The following is a 19,444-nucleotide window of genomic DNA, read 5'->3' on the forward strand; positions in this document are numbered from 1 at the left end:
ATGGCTCTGAGCATTATGCGACTTAACTTCTGAGGCCATCAGTCGCCTAGAACTTGGAACTAATTAAACTTAACTAACCTAAGGACATCACACACATCCATGCCCGAGGCAGGATTCGAACCTGCGACCGTAGCGGTAGCCCGGCTCCAGACTGCAGCGCCTAGAACCGCACGGCCACTCCGGCCGGCTAGAGGACAGGAAAACACTCAAAGATATAAACGAAAAGCCAAGTGACCATGAAGCCATAACTACTATGGTGAACAAATACAAAACACTGTGTATAATTAAAGAAGAAGAATATATCAGAAAACATTGGATTTCTTTATCAAAAATGGCTTTAGTGAAATATAGAAAGACCCCACGAAAGCATTTCAGACAAAACTCACATCACAGCTGACAAGCACACATCTGTTCCTATCTGACCTTGAGAAGAATCATGAATCTTTGGGCATCAAAGCTAAGATCGCGACCAAAAATACACGAAGAATTTCGCCTGTTATGAGCAATTGTGAACTCCAGGTTACAAAATTATAAACGAACCTATCAACATACTAGCCAAGACATATACACACATTGAAAACTACACAGTAAGAAACATTTAGCAGCTAATAGAAGTAATTAGCAACATCATCCTCCATTCAGACCAATCACTACTATTTGACATAACAAAACTATACACAAACATAACCATCCAGAATCACTCGAAGTCATCAAATCAAACCTCATAAAACATAAAAAACTACCACTAACCGAAATTGCTGAATTCAAGGATATTCTTTAACTAGTACTAAACCACAACTATTTCACACCCAAAAATATAATTTACTTGCAATATAAAAGTCTTCCAGTGGCTTCAAGTACAGCAGATACAATGGCCAATATATATGTCAACCTCTTCAAGCAAAAATTCCTTGTAATAAAATCAACCTGCATCGATAAAATTAGTTATTGCAAACGTTACGTTGCTAATACATCGCTCTTGGTACATAATGACACGATGTTAATAACATACTCCATACACTCAATGAACAAGACAAAAGTATAAAATTCGCTGTTGAATACGGAAATAGTGACAGCAGCAACTTCCTAGACCTGAACAACATAAAGAAAATAATTTACATACTTTTGAAGTTCACAGAAAAGTAGTAACGAAAAGATACAACCACACACAGATCATAATGCCACCCCATGACATAAAAACATGCTCCACGCAGATCATTAGTTAACAGAGCCAGTATCATACATGAGGATAACCATGTGAAGCTCCATGGATTTGGCTTGACCAAACAAATAGTTGCAGCAAATAGCTTTGGTCACTCGCTTATAGACAACCTCACACAGAAGAGAAAGAAACAATTACCTTTCACATGCCTACTCTCCTACAGACTAGCAAACATTGTCAGATCGCACAGTTTTAAAGCTGCTTTCACAACACATAACACACTGCAACACATGCTGAGACACAGCTTAAACACCCAGACAGATAAACACACAATTACAAAACTACTGTGTAGTACATGCAAAGCCCTCCATGTAGGTCAAATTGGGAGAGACCTCCAAAGAAGATACAGTGAACACATAAAACACTGGCCACCCATTCAATGATATCATGAATGATATTCATATATTACGTGAAATAGACAAGGAACACTAAACAGATATGCGCTAAGAATTAGAAATTTTCATTTGTTGACAGTACATAGTGACAAGTTTCTACATGATAAGCTAGTAAGTAGCAATATAAATTTCTTCAAAAATTTGTCTATTATTGAATTCTTATTTTATTTAAAAAATCTTAACCAAGTAATGATATTGTTCAATATGTGCCACTGCATAAATACATCTATACAGTAAAGGTTTCGTCTTTACTATCCCAGCAACTGAAAAATCCCTAGAATGATGTAAACATCTGAATATGATAGTGCTAAGCTGTGATGTGTTTGATACTGTGCTCTGTTTGTGAGACACCTAAATTTACAGCAAAAATGTAAGTAAATACGCTAATTAAATTATTTAAAACATACAACCCACGTATGGTGCACACTAAAATAAATTTATCTTTATGTATGAGTTATATTTCGATCCATCTACATCTACATCTACGTGATGACTCTGCTATTCACAATTAAGTGCCTGGCAGAGGGTTCAATGAACCACCTTCAAGCTGTCTCTCTACCGTTCCACTCTCTAACGGCGCGCGGGAAAAACGAGCACTTAAATTTTTCTGTGTCAGCCTTGATTTCTCTTACTTTATGGTGATGGTCATTTCTCCCTATGTAGGTGGGTGCCAACCGAATGTTTTCGCAATCGGAGGAGAAAAATGGTGATTGAAATTTCATGAGGAGATCCCGTCGCAACGAAAAACGCCTTTGTTTTAATGATTGCCACTCCAGTTCACGTATCATGTCCCCTATTTCGTGATAGTACAAAATGAGCCGCCCTTCTTTGAACTTTTTCAATATCATCCGTCAGTCCCACCTGATACGGATCCCACACCGCGCAGCACTACTCCAGAATAGGGCGGACAAGTGTAGTGTAAGCGGTCTCTTTAGTAGATCTGTTGCACCTTCTAAATGTTCTGCCAATGAATCGCAGTCTTTGGTTTGCTCTACCCACAACATTATCTATGTGATCGTTCCAATTTAAGTTATTTGTAATTGTAATCCCTAAGTATTTAGCTGAAATTACAGCCATCAGATTTGTGTGACTTATCGCGTAATCGACATTTAGCGGATTTCTTTTAGTACTAATGTGACTAACTTCACACTTTTCTTTATTCAGGGTCAATTGCCACTTTTCGCACCACACAAATATCTTATCTAAATCATTTTGCAATTCATTTTGGTCATCTGATGACTTTACAAGACGGTAAATGACAGCATCATCTGCAAATAATATAAATGGGCGACTCATACTGTCTCCTATGTCGTTAATATAGATCAGGAACAATAGAGGGCCTATAACACTTCCTTGGGGAACGCCGGATATTACTTCTGTTTTACTCGATGACTTTTCGTCTATTACTACGAACTGTGACCTTTCTAGCAGGAAATCACGAACTCAGTCGCACAACTGAGGCGATATTCCATAGGCACACAGTTTGGTTAGAAGACGCTTGTGAGGAACGGTGTCGAAAGCCTCCTGAAAATCTAAAAACATGGAGTCAATTTGACATCCCCTGTCGATAGCAGTCATTACTTCATGAGTATAAAGAGCTAGTTGTGTTCCGCAAGAACGATATTTTCTGAATCCGTGCTATGTGTCAGTAAATAGTTTTCTTCGAGGTACTTCAATATGTTCGAATACAGTATATGTTCCAAAACCCTAGTGCAAACCGACGTTGGTGATATGGGCCTATAATTCAGCGGATTACTCCTATTTCCCATTTTGGGTATTGGTGTGACTTGAGCAACTTTCCAGTTTTTAGGTACGGAACTTTCTGTGAACGAGTGGTTGAACATAATTGCTAAATGTGGAGCTATTGCAGATGCATACTCTGAAAGGAACCTGACTTATATACTATCTGGACCGGAACTGGTATACCATCTGGACCGGAATAACCTCTGTCGCAAACCCAGAGAATGAACATCATAATTCAGGTTAATGTAATGTACATCTAATTGTAATGCAGCTGATGACGGCAGCATACTGCCGAAACACGTCGTGCTAATTAAATATTAGTAAAAAGCGACTGACGCAGTAGAAATTATTTCATGAAAAACATAGCACCTGCTTCCATAGCGTATGTTGATGGTATGATGAAACTCGATCCTGTGTACCTTATTCGCGTCTACATGTGTACCCCGCAGGCCACTTAGTGGTGTGTAGTAGAGGGCACATTGTGTAACACCGTCACTCCCCCTGTTCAATCCCCATTCATTACGAATGATACGTGGGAAGAACGATTATTGATAAGTCTCAGTGTGAGCTCTAATCTGTCTAATTTTATTTTTATTCTGTTTCTGCTATACATTCATACGAGGCTAACTCTTCAAGGAAAGTGGCTGAAAAATTGTACGTAAATTTGGTGATTCGACCTGTTGTGCTACTATTCATAAACAGCATTCCATGGCGTGTTTTCCAACAGTATAACGTTCGTCCACATACCGCTGTTGTAACCTAACATGCGCTACAGAATGTCAACACGTTGCTTTGGGCTGCTTCATCACCAGATCTGTCTCCAATTGAGCACTTGTGGGGCATCATCGGACGACAACTCCAGCATCATCACAAACAACCGTCCCTGAATCAGGGTGCGATTTGTGCTTTTACCAGTGGGGGGGGGGGGGGGGGGATGTCTTAGGGGTTAGTAGAATTATATATGTTACTAGCTTGGACCGTGGCGTTACGCATGGTTAAACAGCTATTTATAAATAGATGTTAATGCCGAAACTCACTATTCACGCGTATGTACTACCAGAAAAGCCTTCCCTTGTTATATCTTTAAAAGTACATTATAGGTAAAGCTTATTTGCAAAATCATCTACATACAGGTATACGAGGGGAATTCAAAAAGTAGAGGCACATTTGTGAAAAGCTGTACTTATTCTGATGATAGAAAACTGAAACGTATTAATAGTTAAGACTTATTAAAAACTTTCAGTGTTCGGTTCCACAAATTTAAATTATATGTAAAGTTTTACTCCAGTGCGTGGGAAATAAACATCCCAGGTTGGATGCGTAAACTAAAACCAGAGGAGGGGATGGTCTGATGCAGAGGGGGGAAATCCCCCCCCCCCATCCCCCCCTGCAAATCGCACACTGCCCTGAATTGATCGACGATGTGCTACTCCATCCCACAAACTGAGATCCGGCACCCATACAACACACTGTATGTACGTTTGATGGTTACGTTCAACAGTCTGGCGGTTGCTCAGGCTATTAACGCATCAGCACTCACATTTGCAATGGCTTATCTAGCGCTTATTGTGCGGTTTTCACGGAATGGATTGGTGGTCAGGGGCTTGTATTGTTAGCCAATCAAGAGATTGTAATAATACTGAGAAAGAGTATTTTGTGCAAACATACACTTTTTAAGTGGAACAATGCCTTCTTACATTAACAAACTTATAATACTCAGTGGTGTTTGTTGTAAGATTCTAGTACGGGCTATTTACAGGATATTGTATTTTGAAAAGTTTCCACACCAAGACTTGTACAATACCTGTGGTAGCAGACACTAAATAACAAGTTCATATACTAGTTATGTGGATTCTGACCAGTAACGAGACAAATGACCATCACGGGTTGTGATCAAAATGACAACCGGCAGTGGCAGTACACGCTTCCAGCCTGATTTGGAACGACTGCTGCACATCTGCTAGCATTTCAGCGGACATGTCAGAGCCGACTGCAGTAATACATCACTGCATATCATCGGGTGTAGTTGGTATCTACTTGTAGAAATCGTCTTGCCGCTTTCCCATAGAAAATAATTTACAGGAGTCAAATCCGGGGAACGAGCCGGCTGAGGTACAAGTCCTGTTCGTCCAGTCCTACGAATTGGAAACAATTCATGAAACCATGCTGTGGTACTTCGTGCTCTTTGTGCTGGACAGCCATCATGTTGGTACCACAGGTTCCTCCTGGGCGCATGAGCTATGGTTCACTATCCCACACCACACGTTTAAACTTCATGGACGCTGACGCTCCACCTGACGAAGGCAACAGGGATCGTCGACAGACCAATAGTGGATGTTTCGGGCATTTAACCTTGCCATGACTGGTAAATGTGGCGTCATCACTAAACAAGATACATGATAGACCTGGAGTATCCTGTCTCAACGCCCATGTACAGAAGTTAACATTATTCTCGTTATCGTTTCCAGGGGTGCAACCTACATCGATGGAGCCTGACTCATGCCACTACCTCGTGCGGCTGTGCAGCAGCTAAATTGCGGATGAACTGCAACAGCAACAAGATCATTAATTTCTCCCTCCTCTGTCATCAGTTGTTTTCTTCTGTTACGTTGTCTGGGTGTTTCACTACCACTTTCACGTAAATAGTTGAAGAGGTTGATAAGTAATTGTCAAGATGTTTGACGTATCTTACGATTTCTTGCCACATACACCTTACAAGAACGCATTATCCCGGCCAAAAGGAAGTCCGACAAGATATTTGGAGGTATCCCACGACTTTTGTCACGTCAGTGTGTACCACAGTATACATATGTTTTATACAGAGTGGGGCAAACAAAACTTATCCGGACGGGTGGATACGATTGGACGTGAGTTTATGCATATAACCACACCCCATGACGCGTACACCACGCGTACGCCCGCCGTGCGACCTACACGGCTTCAGAGAGTAGTGCGGGCTGTTCCAGTGTTAGTGAAGTAGCGGGTGTTCATTCCGGAAAGTTACGTGACAACAAAGTCGTGGAAAAGATGTGCTCAGTTGTCTGCTGAGACATTGAATGATTTCAAAGTGCCACCAAAGAGTGCCATCCAACGCTTAGTCCGAAAATGGCTTCAGACAGGTTCTGCTATGAACAAGTCAAAAACAGTCCGATACGCGGCCGCACACCAGAAAAAGTGGCTTCAGAGTGCTATCAAGTCAATCCCACGCCTGTCGCAAGAGACCGGCACATCACGTCGATCATGCGGACGGATATTCTACCTGGATCTGTTCTCCGGGTCACTTTTATTTGACGCACCATACATCATTTTTGCGTCATTTTATCGGTATTTTCAGGTCATTCTAGTGATAATTTTCTTGTATTTTAGGCCATAAAAATCTGAGCCTTGCGTTTACAGATCCTTTTTCATATTCGTAACCTAACTGAATTCTCACAAGGGGCTTCTGCCGCCACTGCCATCCCACCTCTCCCCCGTTCCCCTTTCTCAGCGGGCGTCCGTGGTTGAAGTGTCTTTGACTATTTTTTACTCAGGTAACATCCTCGTTCGAAGTCAGTGAGGTCTCCTGTTAGACTCTTCTGCTATTACTGGTTCTCTACGGACAACGTTCTTCTCTTCTTCTACACTGGCGGGTCCACCTGTCGTGAAGAGTAGTGGTCAATTCCGCATTACGTAGGAGCCTCCGCGTACTTTTGATCAGTTTATTAGTGAAAACCGTATCAAAATCCCTACAGTAGTTTCTAAAAGCAGCCTTCACAGATTGACAACAAATCCTGGAGTGGGACTTTTAATCGCCGCGCGGTATAAGCCGAGCGGTCTACGGCGCAGCAGTCATGGACTGCGCGGCTGGTGCCGGCGGAGATTCGAATCCTCCCTCGGGCATGGGTGTGTGTGTGTTTGTCCTTAGGATAATTTAAGTTAAGTAGTGTGTAAGCTTAGGGACTGATGGCCTTAGCAGTTAAGTCGCATAAGATTTCACACACATTTGAACATTTTTTTTACTTTTAATCCAGTAACGTGTGCAGATGACTGCTTGATTACATTTAACTATGAAATCAAGCAACTGTTTACTCAAAGTATGAATAACATTTTTACAAGCCGTAAAAGTTAGGCGACTGCGAAAACCTGCCTGATAGAGAAACACACGTTGACTCCGCGCGGCGTGGGTGACACGTTAACGATTAACGCTTGACATGTGGTTGCCATCTCTTCAAGGTAATGCGGGTCTGCCCAGTGTAGGGTGAGGTGTTAAATGTTCATGCCAAGCAAAGTAAGCACCAAGCTGTCATCGCGACAAGCGGCTATGCTCTTACAATGTGAAATTACAATATGACAGTATTACAAATAGGTCGAAGCTTTTTCCTTTTCATTGGGTGAAGCCGGGCTCCACTGATAAAATTTCAGCTGTTGTTGAGGGACAGTTTGTGAATATTTTGATATAAAGGACTTGTGATCTCCGGTGGCTCGTTACACAGTAATAATGCAACTGTGATGTATTCGGTTTGTTACGCCGGTTATCTTAGTTTTCATGAAAATACTTTCGCAATAATGAAAAAGGCTCTAATACGCTATTTCAAAACGTACAGCACTATCTCCAAATGCAAAAGTATTGCGATGAGTTTGCCGTCGCTACGGTAACAGCTGACCATACACTTTTTGGGCTCTTTCATTACATTTAGTGAACCCATACGCGAGGAGTATATCGAGCATCTCTTCAGCACCGAACCTGTCCTTACTTCTGTGTATCACAGACAACGTACAACTGACACTGTCGGAAAAGCACACCGGAGGCAGACCCCAGCAGTCAAGAGCGCAAGTTTGAGGGCGAAGAGAAAAGTGCGCGTTACTGTTGTCAACTGCAAGTACTGTGAGTGAACGAGAAACGTTTGTGTCCATACAAGACACACAACGCATACAGTCGACATTCTCACTGTTGTGCGGATACTTGCAGCGTAATACGGATACAAATATAATTAGGGGAAAGAAATCAAATAAAATTCAGTTACTATGTAACGAGCCACAGGAGATCACTAATCTCTCATGAAAAAATAGTCATAAAATATCACTGAACATCTTTCGAAATGTTGTCGAAGGAGCTCGGGTTCATCCGCATATAGCTGATCGGGCTGGAAGTAACAAAATCTTGGAACAATTGTTCAATGGACTGCCTGCTTAGCATATGGAAATGAGCTTTTGGCGTCATTGGCCGGGAGGCTCCTTGCGGGGCAGGTACGGCCGCCTTGGTGCAGGTCTTATTACATTCGACGACACATTGGGCGACCTGCGCGCCGGATGGGAATGAAATGATGATGAAGACAGCACAACACCCAGTCCCTGAGCGGAGAGAATCCCCGACCCAGCCGGGAATCGAACCCGGGCCCGTAGGACAGCAATTCGTCATGCTGACCACTTAGCTATCGGGATATGCACTGAGCTGACAGAAGTCATGGGATATCTCCTAACATTGTGTCGGACCTTCTTTTGCCTGGTTGGTTCAAATGGCTCTGAGCACTATGGGACTTAACATCTGTGGTCATCAGTCCCCTAGAACTTAGAACTACTTAAACCTAACTAACCTAAGGACATCACACACATCCATGCCCGAGGCAGGATTCGAACCTGCGACCGTAGCAGTCGCGCAGCTCCGGACTGAGCGCCTAGAACCGCGAGACCACCGCGGCTGGCTCTTTTGCCTGGCATACTGGCATACTGCAGTGGTTGGGAAGGGAGTGAGACAGGGTTGTAGCCTCTCCCCGATGTTATTCAATCTGTATATTGAGCAAGCAAAACGAGGATAATGGAATGTAGTCGGATTGAGTCGGGTGATGCTGAGGGAATTAGATTAGGAAATGAGACACTTAAAGTAGTAAAGGAGTTTTGCTATTTGGGGAGCAAAATAACTGATGATGGTCGAAGTAGAGAGGATATAAAATGTAGACTGGCAATGGCAAGGAAAGCATTTCTGAAGAAGAAGAATTTGTTAACATCGAGTATATATTTAAATGTCAGGAAGTCGTTTCTGAAAGTATTTATATGGAGTATAGCCATGTATGGAAGTGAGAAGTGGACGATAAATGGCTTAGACAAGATGAGAATAGAAGCTTTTGAAATGTGGTGCTACAGAAGAATGCTGAAGATTAGATGGGTAGATCACTTAACTAATGAGGAGGTATTGGTTCAAATGGCTCTGAGCACTATGGGACTCAACTGCTGAGGTTATTAGTCCCCTAGAACTTAGAACTAGTTAAACCTAACTAACCTAAGGACATCACAAACATCCATGCCCGAGGCAGGATTCGAACCTGCGACCGTAGCGGTCTTGCGGTTCCAGACTGCAGCGCCTTTAACCGCACGGCCACTTCGGCCGGCTGAGGAGGTATTGAATAGGATTGGGGAGAAGAGAAATTTGTGGCACAATTTGACTAGAAGAAGGGATCGGTTGGTAGGACATGTTCTGAGACATCGAGGGATCACCAATTTAGTATTGGAGGGCCACGTGGAGGGTAAAAATCGTAGAGGGAGACAAAGAGATGAATACACTAAGCAGATTCAGAAGGATGTAGGCTGCAGCAAGTACTGGGAGATGAAGAAGCTTGCACAGGATTGAGTAGCATGGAGAGCTGCATCAACCAGTCTCAGAACTGAAGACCACAACAACAACAACAACAACAGCAGGAACTCGACGTGTCGTGGACCCAACAAATAGTTGGAATTCCCCGCTGAAATATTGCCCCTATAGCTGTCCACAATTGCGAAAGTGTTGCCGGTGCACGATTTTGTGCACAAACTGACCTCTCCGTTACGTGCCAGAAATGTTCGATAGGATCCATGTCGAGCGATCTGGATGGCCAAATCAGTCGCTCGAACTGTCCAGAATATTCCTCAAACCAATTGCGAACATTTGTGGCCCAGTCACACGGCACATTGTCATCCATAAAAAAATTCATCGTTGTCCGGCTGAAAATGCTATCCTAGGAGCCAAGTATAACCATTACCAGTCAATGACAGGCTCAGTTTCACCAGAGGACCCAGTCCATTCAATGTAAACAGCCCACACCATTATCGAGGCACCACCAGCTTGCACAGTGCCTTGATGACAACTTGAGTCCATGGCTTCGTGGAGTCTGCGGCACTTTCGAACCCTACCATCAGCTCTTATCAACTGAAATCGAGACTAATCTGACCAAGCCAAGGTCCAAACGATGTGGTCACAAGCCCAGGAGAGGAGCTGCAGACGCGTCGGTCGTCTGCTGCCAAAGCCCATTAACGCCAAATTTCGTCGCACTGTCCTAACCGTTGCGTTCGTCGCACATCTCACATTGATTTTTACGGTTATTTCACGCAGTGTTGCTCATCTGTTAGCACTGACAGCTCTACGCAAATGCTCCTGCTCTGGGTCGTTAAGTGAAGGCCATAGGTCACTGCGTTGACCTTGGTGGGAGATAATGCCTGAAATTTTGTATTCTCGGCACACTTTTGACACTGTGGCTAGTGGAATATTGAATACCCTAACGATTTCCGAAGTTGAACCGCCATTCCGCGTTCAAAGTCTTTTAATTCGCGACGTGCGGCCGTAATCACGTTACAAACCTTTTCGCATCAATCAACTGAGTACAAATGACAGCTCCGCCAAAGCACTGCCCTTTTACACCTTGTGTAAGCGATACTACCGCCATCTGTATACATGCAAATTGCTATCCCACGGCTTTCGTCACCTCGGTGTACTTTCGTGCTACGCACGTATTGAGTACAGACGAGAAAGTTGGTACAGATAAAGAAAGCTTTATTCAAGAAAAGGACGAGGTCAGTACTAAATTTTGAGTTCAAATTGAGAACTATAATTGCAAACTGCTCATCTGGAGCATAACAGCACACAAACGTCAGATGCGGACGGTGGACAAACAGGAACAGTATTTGTAAGTATTTGAAACTTTGTGTAGAAGCTAAATGAATGGCGAAACTTTTCCCAAAGATACATAAACAAGAATAGAACAAGACTTTAAGAAAAAATTTTATTCATAGTTTATAAAGAGGCACGAAGACAAAGGTCTGAAGTTCAATCGACAACAAGCTCTGATAGGACAAAAATGAGGAAGTAAATCGAACATGTGTTTTTCAGAGCGACCATACCGGTACCTCTTGTTAATCGGTACAGGAAAACCACAAAAATCTGTACTTGGCTGCCGGAACCGAGATTCAAACCCCGTTACTACCGAATGCGAGATCCCTGCCTTACAATTGCGCCTCTGCACTAGATATTATACCAGACGAAGAGACGGGCTAGGGGGACATCTGCTAAGGTATCTCAGAATGTTTAATTTATCGTTAAAAGGAACAATGCGGCAGAATCAAAAAACAACGCAATCAAGCTAGCCAAAATGTTTCAAGAGGCACCGTATCGAAGATTTATACTGTATGCAGAGAAAATGGAAGAACATCATCCGCTAAGTGACAAAACGGATAAAGTGTGTGTTGAATGATCTGAATAAAGTTGTGGCGAAAAATAAGAGGATGAAAGCTGCAAAAATCACTGCAGAATTGCAAGTCGAACTCGAGAACCCTTTTAGCCCTATAACAGCACGTACGGACCTCCATAAGCAGTGAACTGGAATTCCGAAACCACTCATCAGTGATGCAAATGCCCGTAGGAGAAAAACGCGGTGCCGAAGCCATAAAACCTGGACTATAAATCAAATGGTCTTATTTCACAATGTTTCCTATTTCTGGCCGAATTTAAGTCCTAAGAGTGAAACATGGCGTGGTTCAGTGATGATTTGGGAAGCCATAGCACGGTATTCTATTGGCCCCATGGTTGCTCTGCAGGTTCGCACCACTGTCTAGAATTATGTGACCATTTCGGCTGATCATGTCCAACCCATGGTACAATGTTTGTTCGCCAATGGCGATGCTGTATTCTAAGACGCCGTTCGCCCAGTACTGGTTTTGTGAACACGAGTATAAACTGTCGCGTCTCCGCTGGCCACCATAGTTACCAGACTCAATATTATTTAATCTTTGTGGTCTACTTTGGAGAGAATCTAGAGTGATCGCCGTCCAACTCCATCTTAGTTACCCGATCTTGCCACTATTTTGCAGAATAAATGGTACAAGGCCGGCCGAAGTGGCCGTGCGGTTAAAGGCGCTGCAGTCTGGAACCGCGAGACCGCTGCGGTCGCAGGTTCGAATCCTGCCTCGGGCATGGATGTTTGTGCTGTCCTTAGGTTAGTTAGGTTTAACTAGTTCTAAGTTCTAGGGGACTAATGACCTCAGCAGTTGAGTCCCATAGTGCTCAGAGCCATTTTAAGGGGATACGGAATCGGATTTTGGGTTAAAAAATCGAATTTTTTTTATTGGCGTATTATATTCTGCCATGTTTCCTCTTTAAAATGACGTATCATACATAGCTCTACTACAATTATAACTATTTTATTTTTATATATTTGTGAGATCGGGTATTGCGCTCTTCACAGTGGTATAATGTTCGCTATGTCAAATATCTGGGAGATGGTGACTCTAAAGCATTCAAAGAAGTTTTGGAAAGCAAACCATATGGGAACAGTGTAAATATAAGCAAACTTGAATGTATAGGACATGTGCAGAAGAGAATGGGTGCCAGGCTGAGAAGGTTAAAATCAGTTATGAAAGGGAAAAAACTAGATGATGGGAAAACCTTGGATGGCAGAGGAAGATTGACTGATTCCATAATAGACCACATTCAGAACTGCTATGGCCTTGCAATCAGGCAAAATACAGGCAATCTTGAAGAAATGAGGAGAGCTATATGGGCTTTATATTTCCACACCGCATCCACGGATGAGCATCCACAACATGGTTTGTGCCCCAAAGGTGAAAACAGCTGGTGTAAATACAATAGGGGACTAACAACAGGAGAGAAATACATTCACCACCACAGTCTACCATCAGCCATCATGGCAGAAATAAAGCCCATTTTCAGAGATCTGGCTGACAGAAGTCTTCTGATGAAATGTCTTCACGGAAAAACGCAGAACCCCAACGAGTGCTTGAATAGTGTGATATGGCATCGTCTCCCAAAAACAGTGTTTGTCGGAATTAATACACTACATTTTGGTGTGTATGATGCTGTGGCAACCTTCAATCTTGGAAATATAACTAAATGCCAGGTCCTTCAAAAGTTGGGTATGTGTGTTGGTTCCCGTACGGTACGTGCTATGTTCTTTTTAGATCAGCACAGACTAAGGCATGCTGATAATATAATCAAGACATTAGTGAAAAAAGCAAGACAGGTGCAGAGGGGTGCCAAAAGAAGACTTGAAGATGATTATGAAGACTGTGAAGGGGGTATTAGCTACGGATCAGGAATGTTTTAATCTTCTTTCTCCGTTTCCCGTAAGTTTACTTTTTACTTCATCTAGGAACATTATCTCAGGTACTGGTCAACCTAGAAGTCTGAAATTTTTATGACGTAGTGACATAGGTCCCTATTACATACTGAAACAACGATTTTTTAATTACTTGATTTACAAAAGACTTAGGGGTGATAGTCTAGTAAAAAGCGATGGAAAAAATTTACTTAAAAATAAATGTACAATATCTCTGTAAGAAAATACTTTGACAATAAACTGTTGTTTCAGTATTGTTGTAACATATGAATGCACATACAGTAAAATTTTTACCTCTCTGTCTCCAGTAGTTTGTGAGAAAATGTTCCCTATAGTAGGCATATGTTAACATTGCGGGGATAGGTGATTCCGTATCCCCTTAAATGGTACAAGATTACACTGAAAACCATACAGGACCTGTAATCATGCATTCCGAGACGACTTGAAGCTGTTCCGAATACCAACGGTTTTCCTGTGCTGTATTAGGCACGGTAATGTGCTATGTTTGCATATTTTTATCCACCCGCTTAAACTGAGGCAACCAAGTTTCGCGTTTGCCAAACTAAACGATGAATAAGAAATTCTCTAGGGTGCATCATAATTAATAGCGAACGCTGACACGGTTCACTTTGGAATACTGACATGGTTAAGTACCAATGAATTTGAAACGGAAATACATTCTAAGACCAAGAAAAAGGACACAGGACCAAGGAATTATTCGAATGGGACGGAAATCAGTTGATGTGATGTACGTGTACAGACAAACAAACGGTTACAATTATAGAAAAATATGATGATTTATTCAAGATAAGTAGCTTCACAAACAAAGCAACTCCATAATGCGTTGGTCCACCTCTTGCCCTTATGGAACCAGTGTTCGGCTTGGCGTTGGATGTCTTCCAGAGAGATATCATCCCAAATTTTGAAACTTCCTGGCAGATTAAAACTGTGTGCCGGACCGAGACTCGAACTCGGGACCTTTGCCTTTCGCGTGCAAGTGGTCTACCAAGCACGACTCACGCCCCGTCCTCACAGCTTTATTTCCGCCAGTACCTCGTCTCCTACCTTCCAAACTTCACAGAAGCTCTCCTGCGAACCTTCCGGAATTAAAGCTGTGAGGACAGGGCGTGAGTCGTGCTTGGTAGAGCACTTTCCCACGAAAGGCAAAGGTCCCGAGTTCGAGTCTCGGTCCGGCACACAGTTTTAATCTGCCAGGAAGTTTCATATCAGCGCACACTCCTCTGTAGAGTGAAAATTCATTCTAGAAACATCCCAAATTCTGTCCAACTGGTGCATTCGATTGCCAAAATTCCCTGCTGGCTGGAGGATGCTGCCCATAATGCTCCAAACGTTTCCAGTTGGGAGAGGTGCGGCGACCTTGCTGCCCTGGCCAGGGTTTCGCAGGGACGAAAACTAGCGGTAGAAACTCTCGCCATGTGCAGCCAGGCATTATCTTGCTCAAATGTAAGCCCAGAATGGCTTACCATGAAGGACAGCAAAACGGGCGTGTAATAACGTCAATGTACCGCTGTGCTGTAAGGGTGCCGTGGATGACAACCAAAGAGATCCTGCTATGAAATGAAATGGCACCCCAGACCATCATTGCTGGCTGTCGGGCCATATGGCGAGCGACATGGGGTCCAATACTAAGCGGGACTAATCACTAAAGACAGTGATGTTCCAGTCAATGAGATTGGAGGCCACGAAGACCAGACGTCTCTGCAGATACTCCAGACAGTGGTTGAATACCAACCTGACCGTTACCCGTCATGTGACGTGACAGCCAAAATTGATAGTCTGAGGTGCCATTTCATTTCATAGCAGGACGCCTTTGGTTGCCATCCGCTTCACCCTTACAACACAGCGGTACGCTGATTATATTCAAGACCCCGTTTTGTTGCCCTCCATGCACGCCATCCTACGCTTATATTTCAGCAAGATAATTCCCGCCCGCACACGGCGAGAGTTTCTACTGCTCGTCTTCGTACTTGCCAAACCGTACCTTGGCTAGCAAGTTCGCCGGATCTCTACCAGATTGAGAACCTTTGGGGAATTATGGACGAACCATCCAACCAGCTCAGATTTTTGCCGATTTGACGCGTCAATTGGACAGAATCTGGCACGACAACCCTCATGGGCCTATCCAACGATTCTGTTAAGCAGTGCCAAGCTGAATAACTGCTTGCCTAAGGGCCTTTTGTGGAACAACGCCTTTTTGACATGTTCAGTTTGTGAATTTCTTTCTCTTGAATACATCATCAGATTTTTCTGAAATTCGAATTCGTTTATCTGTACATATACATCACATCAACAGATTATCGTCTCATTTGTGTAATTCCTTCGAGATGTGCCTTTTTTGTATTAGACTGTATTTCGGTTAGGTGCCCATTTAATTGAGCTCATGTTTCAGTCATACCCAGTGGCCAGGGAATGTAGCACATGCGTAATGGAGTACTGGTACCTCTTGCTACTGATTAAGACAACATCTAATGGGTCAGCATACTCTAAGATCGATAGATCGAGCAGGATCTGAACCGTAGACTCCGATTTCTGACCTCAGTTCTCTTGATTTTAATGTAAGTGGTCGTCTCAACATTGAAGTGTACAGCATTTCTGTTGCTATGGTTGAGGAACCGGGACACCGGATTATACGGTCTTGTGAAAATTTACTAGACAATCCGGTGTCGTTTGAAAGAATTCGTAATTCGCTATGAGATGAATGCAGTATTTCATTCAAATGCGAGGACGACAAGGTGAGCACATATTGTAACATACAACAAGCTGAAGCAGTATTCTGTTTTTTGGTTATGTAGCCTGCGTGAAATTGGAGATCAATTAAAGGGGCAGTTAATACAGTGTAAAACGAGAAAGACACAGCTCGAAGGAATTACACAAATAGGACGATAATTGCACATTCATTTGTTTTAAATAGGGCAACAAGTCATATCAAAGTCAACGGTACGTCGGGAGACCCAAGTTTACTGGAACGTTTTTGTTTCTGTTATCATATGTTTTCACTAGTGTCAGTTTTTACCATTAATTACGACACGCCAACTATATATTATACACCGGAATATATAATTCTAACGCTTGCTTGAAAGTGAAGCTTTGCGGTTCTAGTAGTGGCGTCCATGGTGTAGTGGGAATGGAACATCCTGGTAACCAACAACTGGATCGCGGATTTAACCTCTCACTATACACGACTCATCCTTGGGAATGAGTCATGCCGCTACTCGTACGACAGTGCAAAGGTGTCACAAAGTCACCACGATTACCGACTTCAGACAATGAGACATGAAGAACGGTTTCATAAGGCAAGATAATCTCTACGCACGGGAGTTACGTCAACAGGGGTCTATAAATTGCACACTGACTCACTTTGCTCACGTAATTAGTACACTTCATTGACCAGCTAAATCAGTATAGTCTTCGATATCGTCATAGACTCTCGATAATCAGCGTCCATTGAAGGGCACTTTGATACTTCTTTTTTTAAATAATGCTGTTGGTTAAAAAACTAACACATGGTGTTTATAGCAGTATACTTGAACTTACATCTTCCGGCTTTGGAAAGAAGTACAGAATGACGCCCCAGACGATGCCGAAAGCGAGGCCAATAATAATTCCGAGAGGTCCTTCAATAATCTTCATGGTGAGGTTTCCTGCAGGAAAAAGAGACAGGGCTTAAAACATTGTTACATTATATGTAATACTATGTTTGATGTGTAATATTATTTTTTATGTGTTCCGTGAAGACCTGAAAAAATGTCAGTAAGGTTCCTGAAAATAGCGAAGCTAAAATAGACCCATTTTGTACTTAGATTAACAAGTTTTTCACAATAATAGTGCAATAATAAAAATAAAACTTTAACATTATTCTCCCTCTAACTTGCCATAAGCCTAATTTAACTAAAGCCTTATTTGGTAGTTACATCTATAAGCAAAAAAAAAAATGGTTCAAATGGCTCTGAGCACTATGGGACTTAACATCTGTGGTCATCAGTCCCCCAGAACTTAGAACTACTTAAACCTAACTAACCTAAGGACCTCACACACATCCATGCCCGAGGCAGGATTGGAACCTGCGACCGTAGCGGTCACGCGGTTCCAGACTGAAGCGACTATAACCGCACGGCCACACCGGCCGGCAGCTATAAGCCAGCAGAAATTACTTTCAAAATCAGTTTTATGTAGTTGTCGCTAATCCCACGCACTAACCAACAGTCTCATTGTAAGGTACAGAAAGCGGTGGCTATTATTCTTATCAACTGGATATTGTACTCTATGAACGCATCACTTATGGTAAAACGATATTATGTTCCAAACATATCCTTTCTTTTACCGCGTGTCATTGATCTCTGAACAGAATAGTACCTACATGTTACTGAAGCCTAAAAACGCAGTCGTTAAGTATTAATGCACATAGGAGTTTTGTTGCTCAGTCAGTGAAAGTCGTCTAATCGCTTTGAGATTTATACACATCACACAGAAATTCTGCTCTAAGTCTGATGTGCAGAACCATTTGACTTACGGTACCCAAATAAAGTGACTTCCAGATGTACAAGTAAATTTACGTGAAGTAACAATATATATTTTTAATGGTGGTTATATAGTGTAGGAAGGAAATGCAATGTGATCGAAACGAACTACCCGTAGTGCAAGAATTATTGGCATGTGTCTTTCATTACTATTAGTATATCGATTGTATAGCCTACTACACCACGGCAGTTCAGCCCAAGGCGATATCTGCTTTATATTTATGATTTGGTGGTACTGTTTTAAGAGTAATGTCTATTCATTTATTCCATATGGTCTACATAGTTTCAAGCAGTATTACAAGGGAAGTGGAGAAATAAGCCAGTTCGCCACAGCTAATAGCTAGCGGCTTAGTTATTGCGGCAGAGCTAGTAAGTATGTGCAATGGAGGAGACTGTGCTATAGATACAATCTCAGCTAATGTAAATGAAAACCTGAGAGGTACTTCGCAGCAGCGAGAATGTGACACGATGACTACTAGAGACAGCAGTTTCTAGATACACAAGATGAGAAGTTCATCTCCTTTAAAAGCGAGGTACGCACAGTTGTAGGTGCAACTCAGCCCTAAAACAAACCAAGTTTTGAAACGTAGGCCGAATTTTTGTAACAGAGGAGGGATGAAAGTGTTTTTTATGTTGGTGGAGTACCTTAAAATATAGCCAATAGCCACATAAGCGGCACATTGAATCAGCAGAGACGCTGAAAACGAACTAATGTTTCACGACAAAGATTCATTGATCATTAATAAGAGTTTATATATCACACACAATATATATATATATATATATATATATATATATATATATATATATATATATATATATATATAAACAATTAAAAATTTGTTCCAGACCGGGAGTCAGACAGATTTGCGGCCTATTACCAACAGCCACCTTTACTATCAGGCTACCTGAGCACTCCTCCAGGCCTCATTCATTAATTTTTATTGTCGCTGGTGCTTCCACAAAAATTTTCGAAGATCACTAACAGAGATTCGCCCTTCTGGAAAGAATTTTACGTGTCTAAAATGAATTTTTCACCTTGCAGGGGAGCGTGCCCTGTTTTCAAACTTTCTGGCATATTAAAACTGTTTAAAATCGACACTTAATGGCGTACTATAGCTGTGAGACACTAAATCAGAAACTCGTGTGACAGAAAGCGTCAAAACGGCTCGCATTCCGCTGCAGAGT

The 19,444-nt window shown here is 42.3% G+C and overlaps 1 protein-coding gene across 1 annotated transcript in view; it reads right to left on the reverse strand.

Annotated features, from left to right (window-relative positions):
• Positions 1–19,444, reverse strand: part of LOC126235282 (putative SLC9B1-like protein SLC9B1P1) — a 115,958-nt gene that overhangs the window by 21,386 nt on the left and 75,128 nt on the right. The window contains exon 7 of the mRNA XM_049944007.1: positions 17,274–17,380. Within this exon, the coding sequence (XP_049799964.1) occupies positions 17,274–17,380 (107 nt within the window). The remainder of the gene's footprint in view (positions 1–17,273; positions 17,381–19,444) is intronic.

Source organism: Schistocerca nitens, chromosome 2 (assembly GCF_023898315.1).
Source record: "Schistocerca nitens isolate TAMUIC-IGC-003100 chromosome 2, iqSchNite1.1, whole genome shotgun sequence".
NCBI classification, from domain to species: Eukaryota; Metazoa; Arthropoda; class Insecta; order Orthoptera; family Acrididae; genus Schistocerca; species Schistocerca nitens.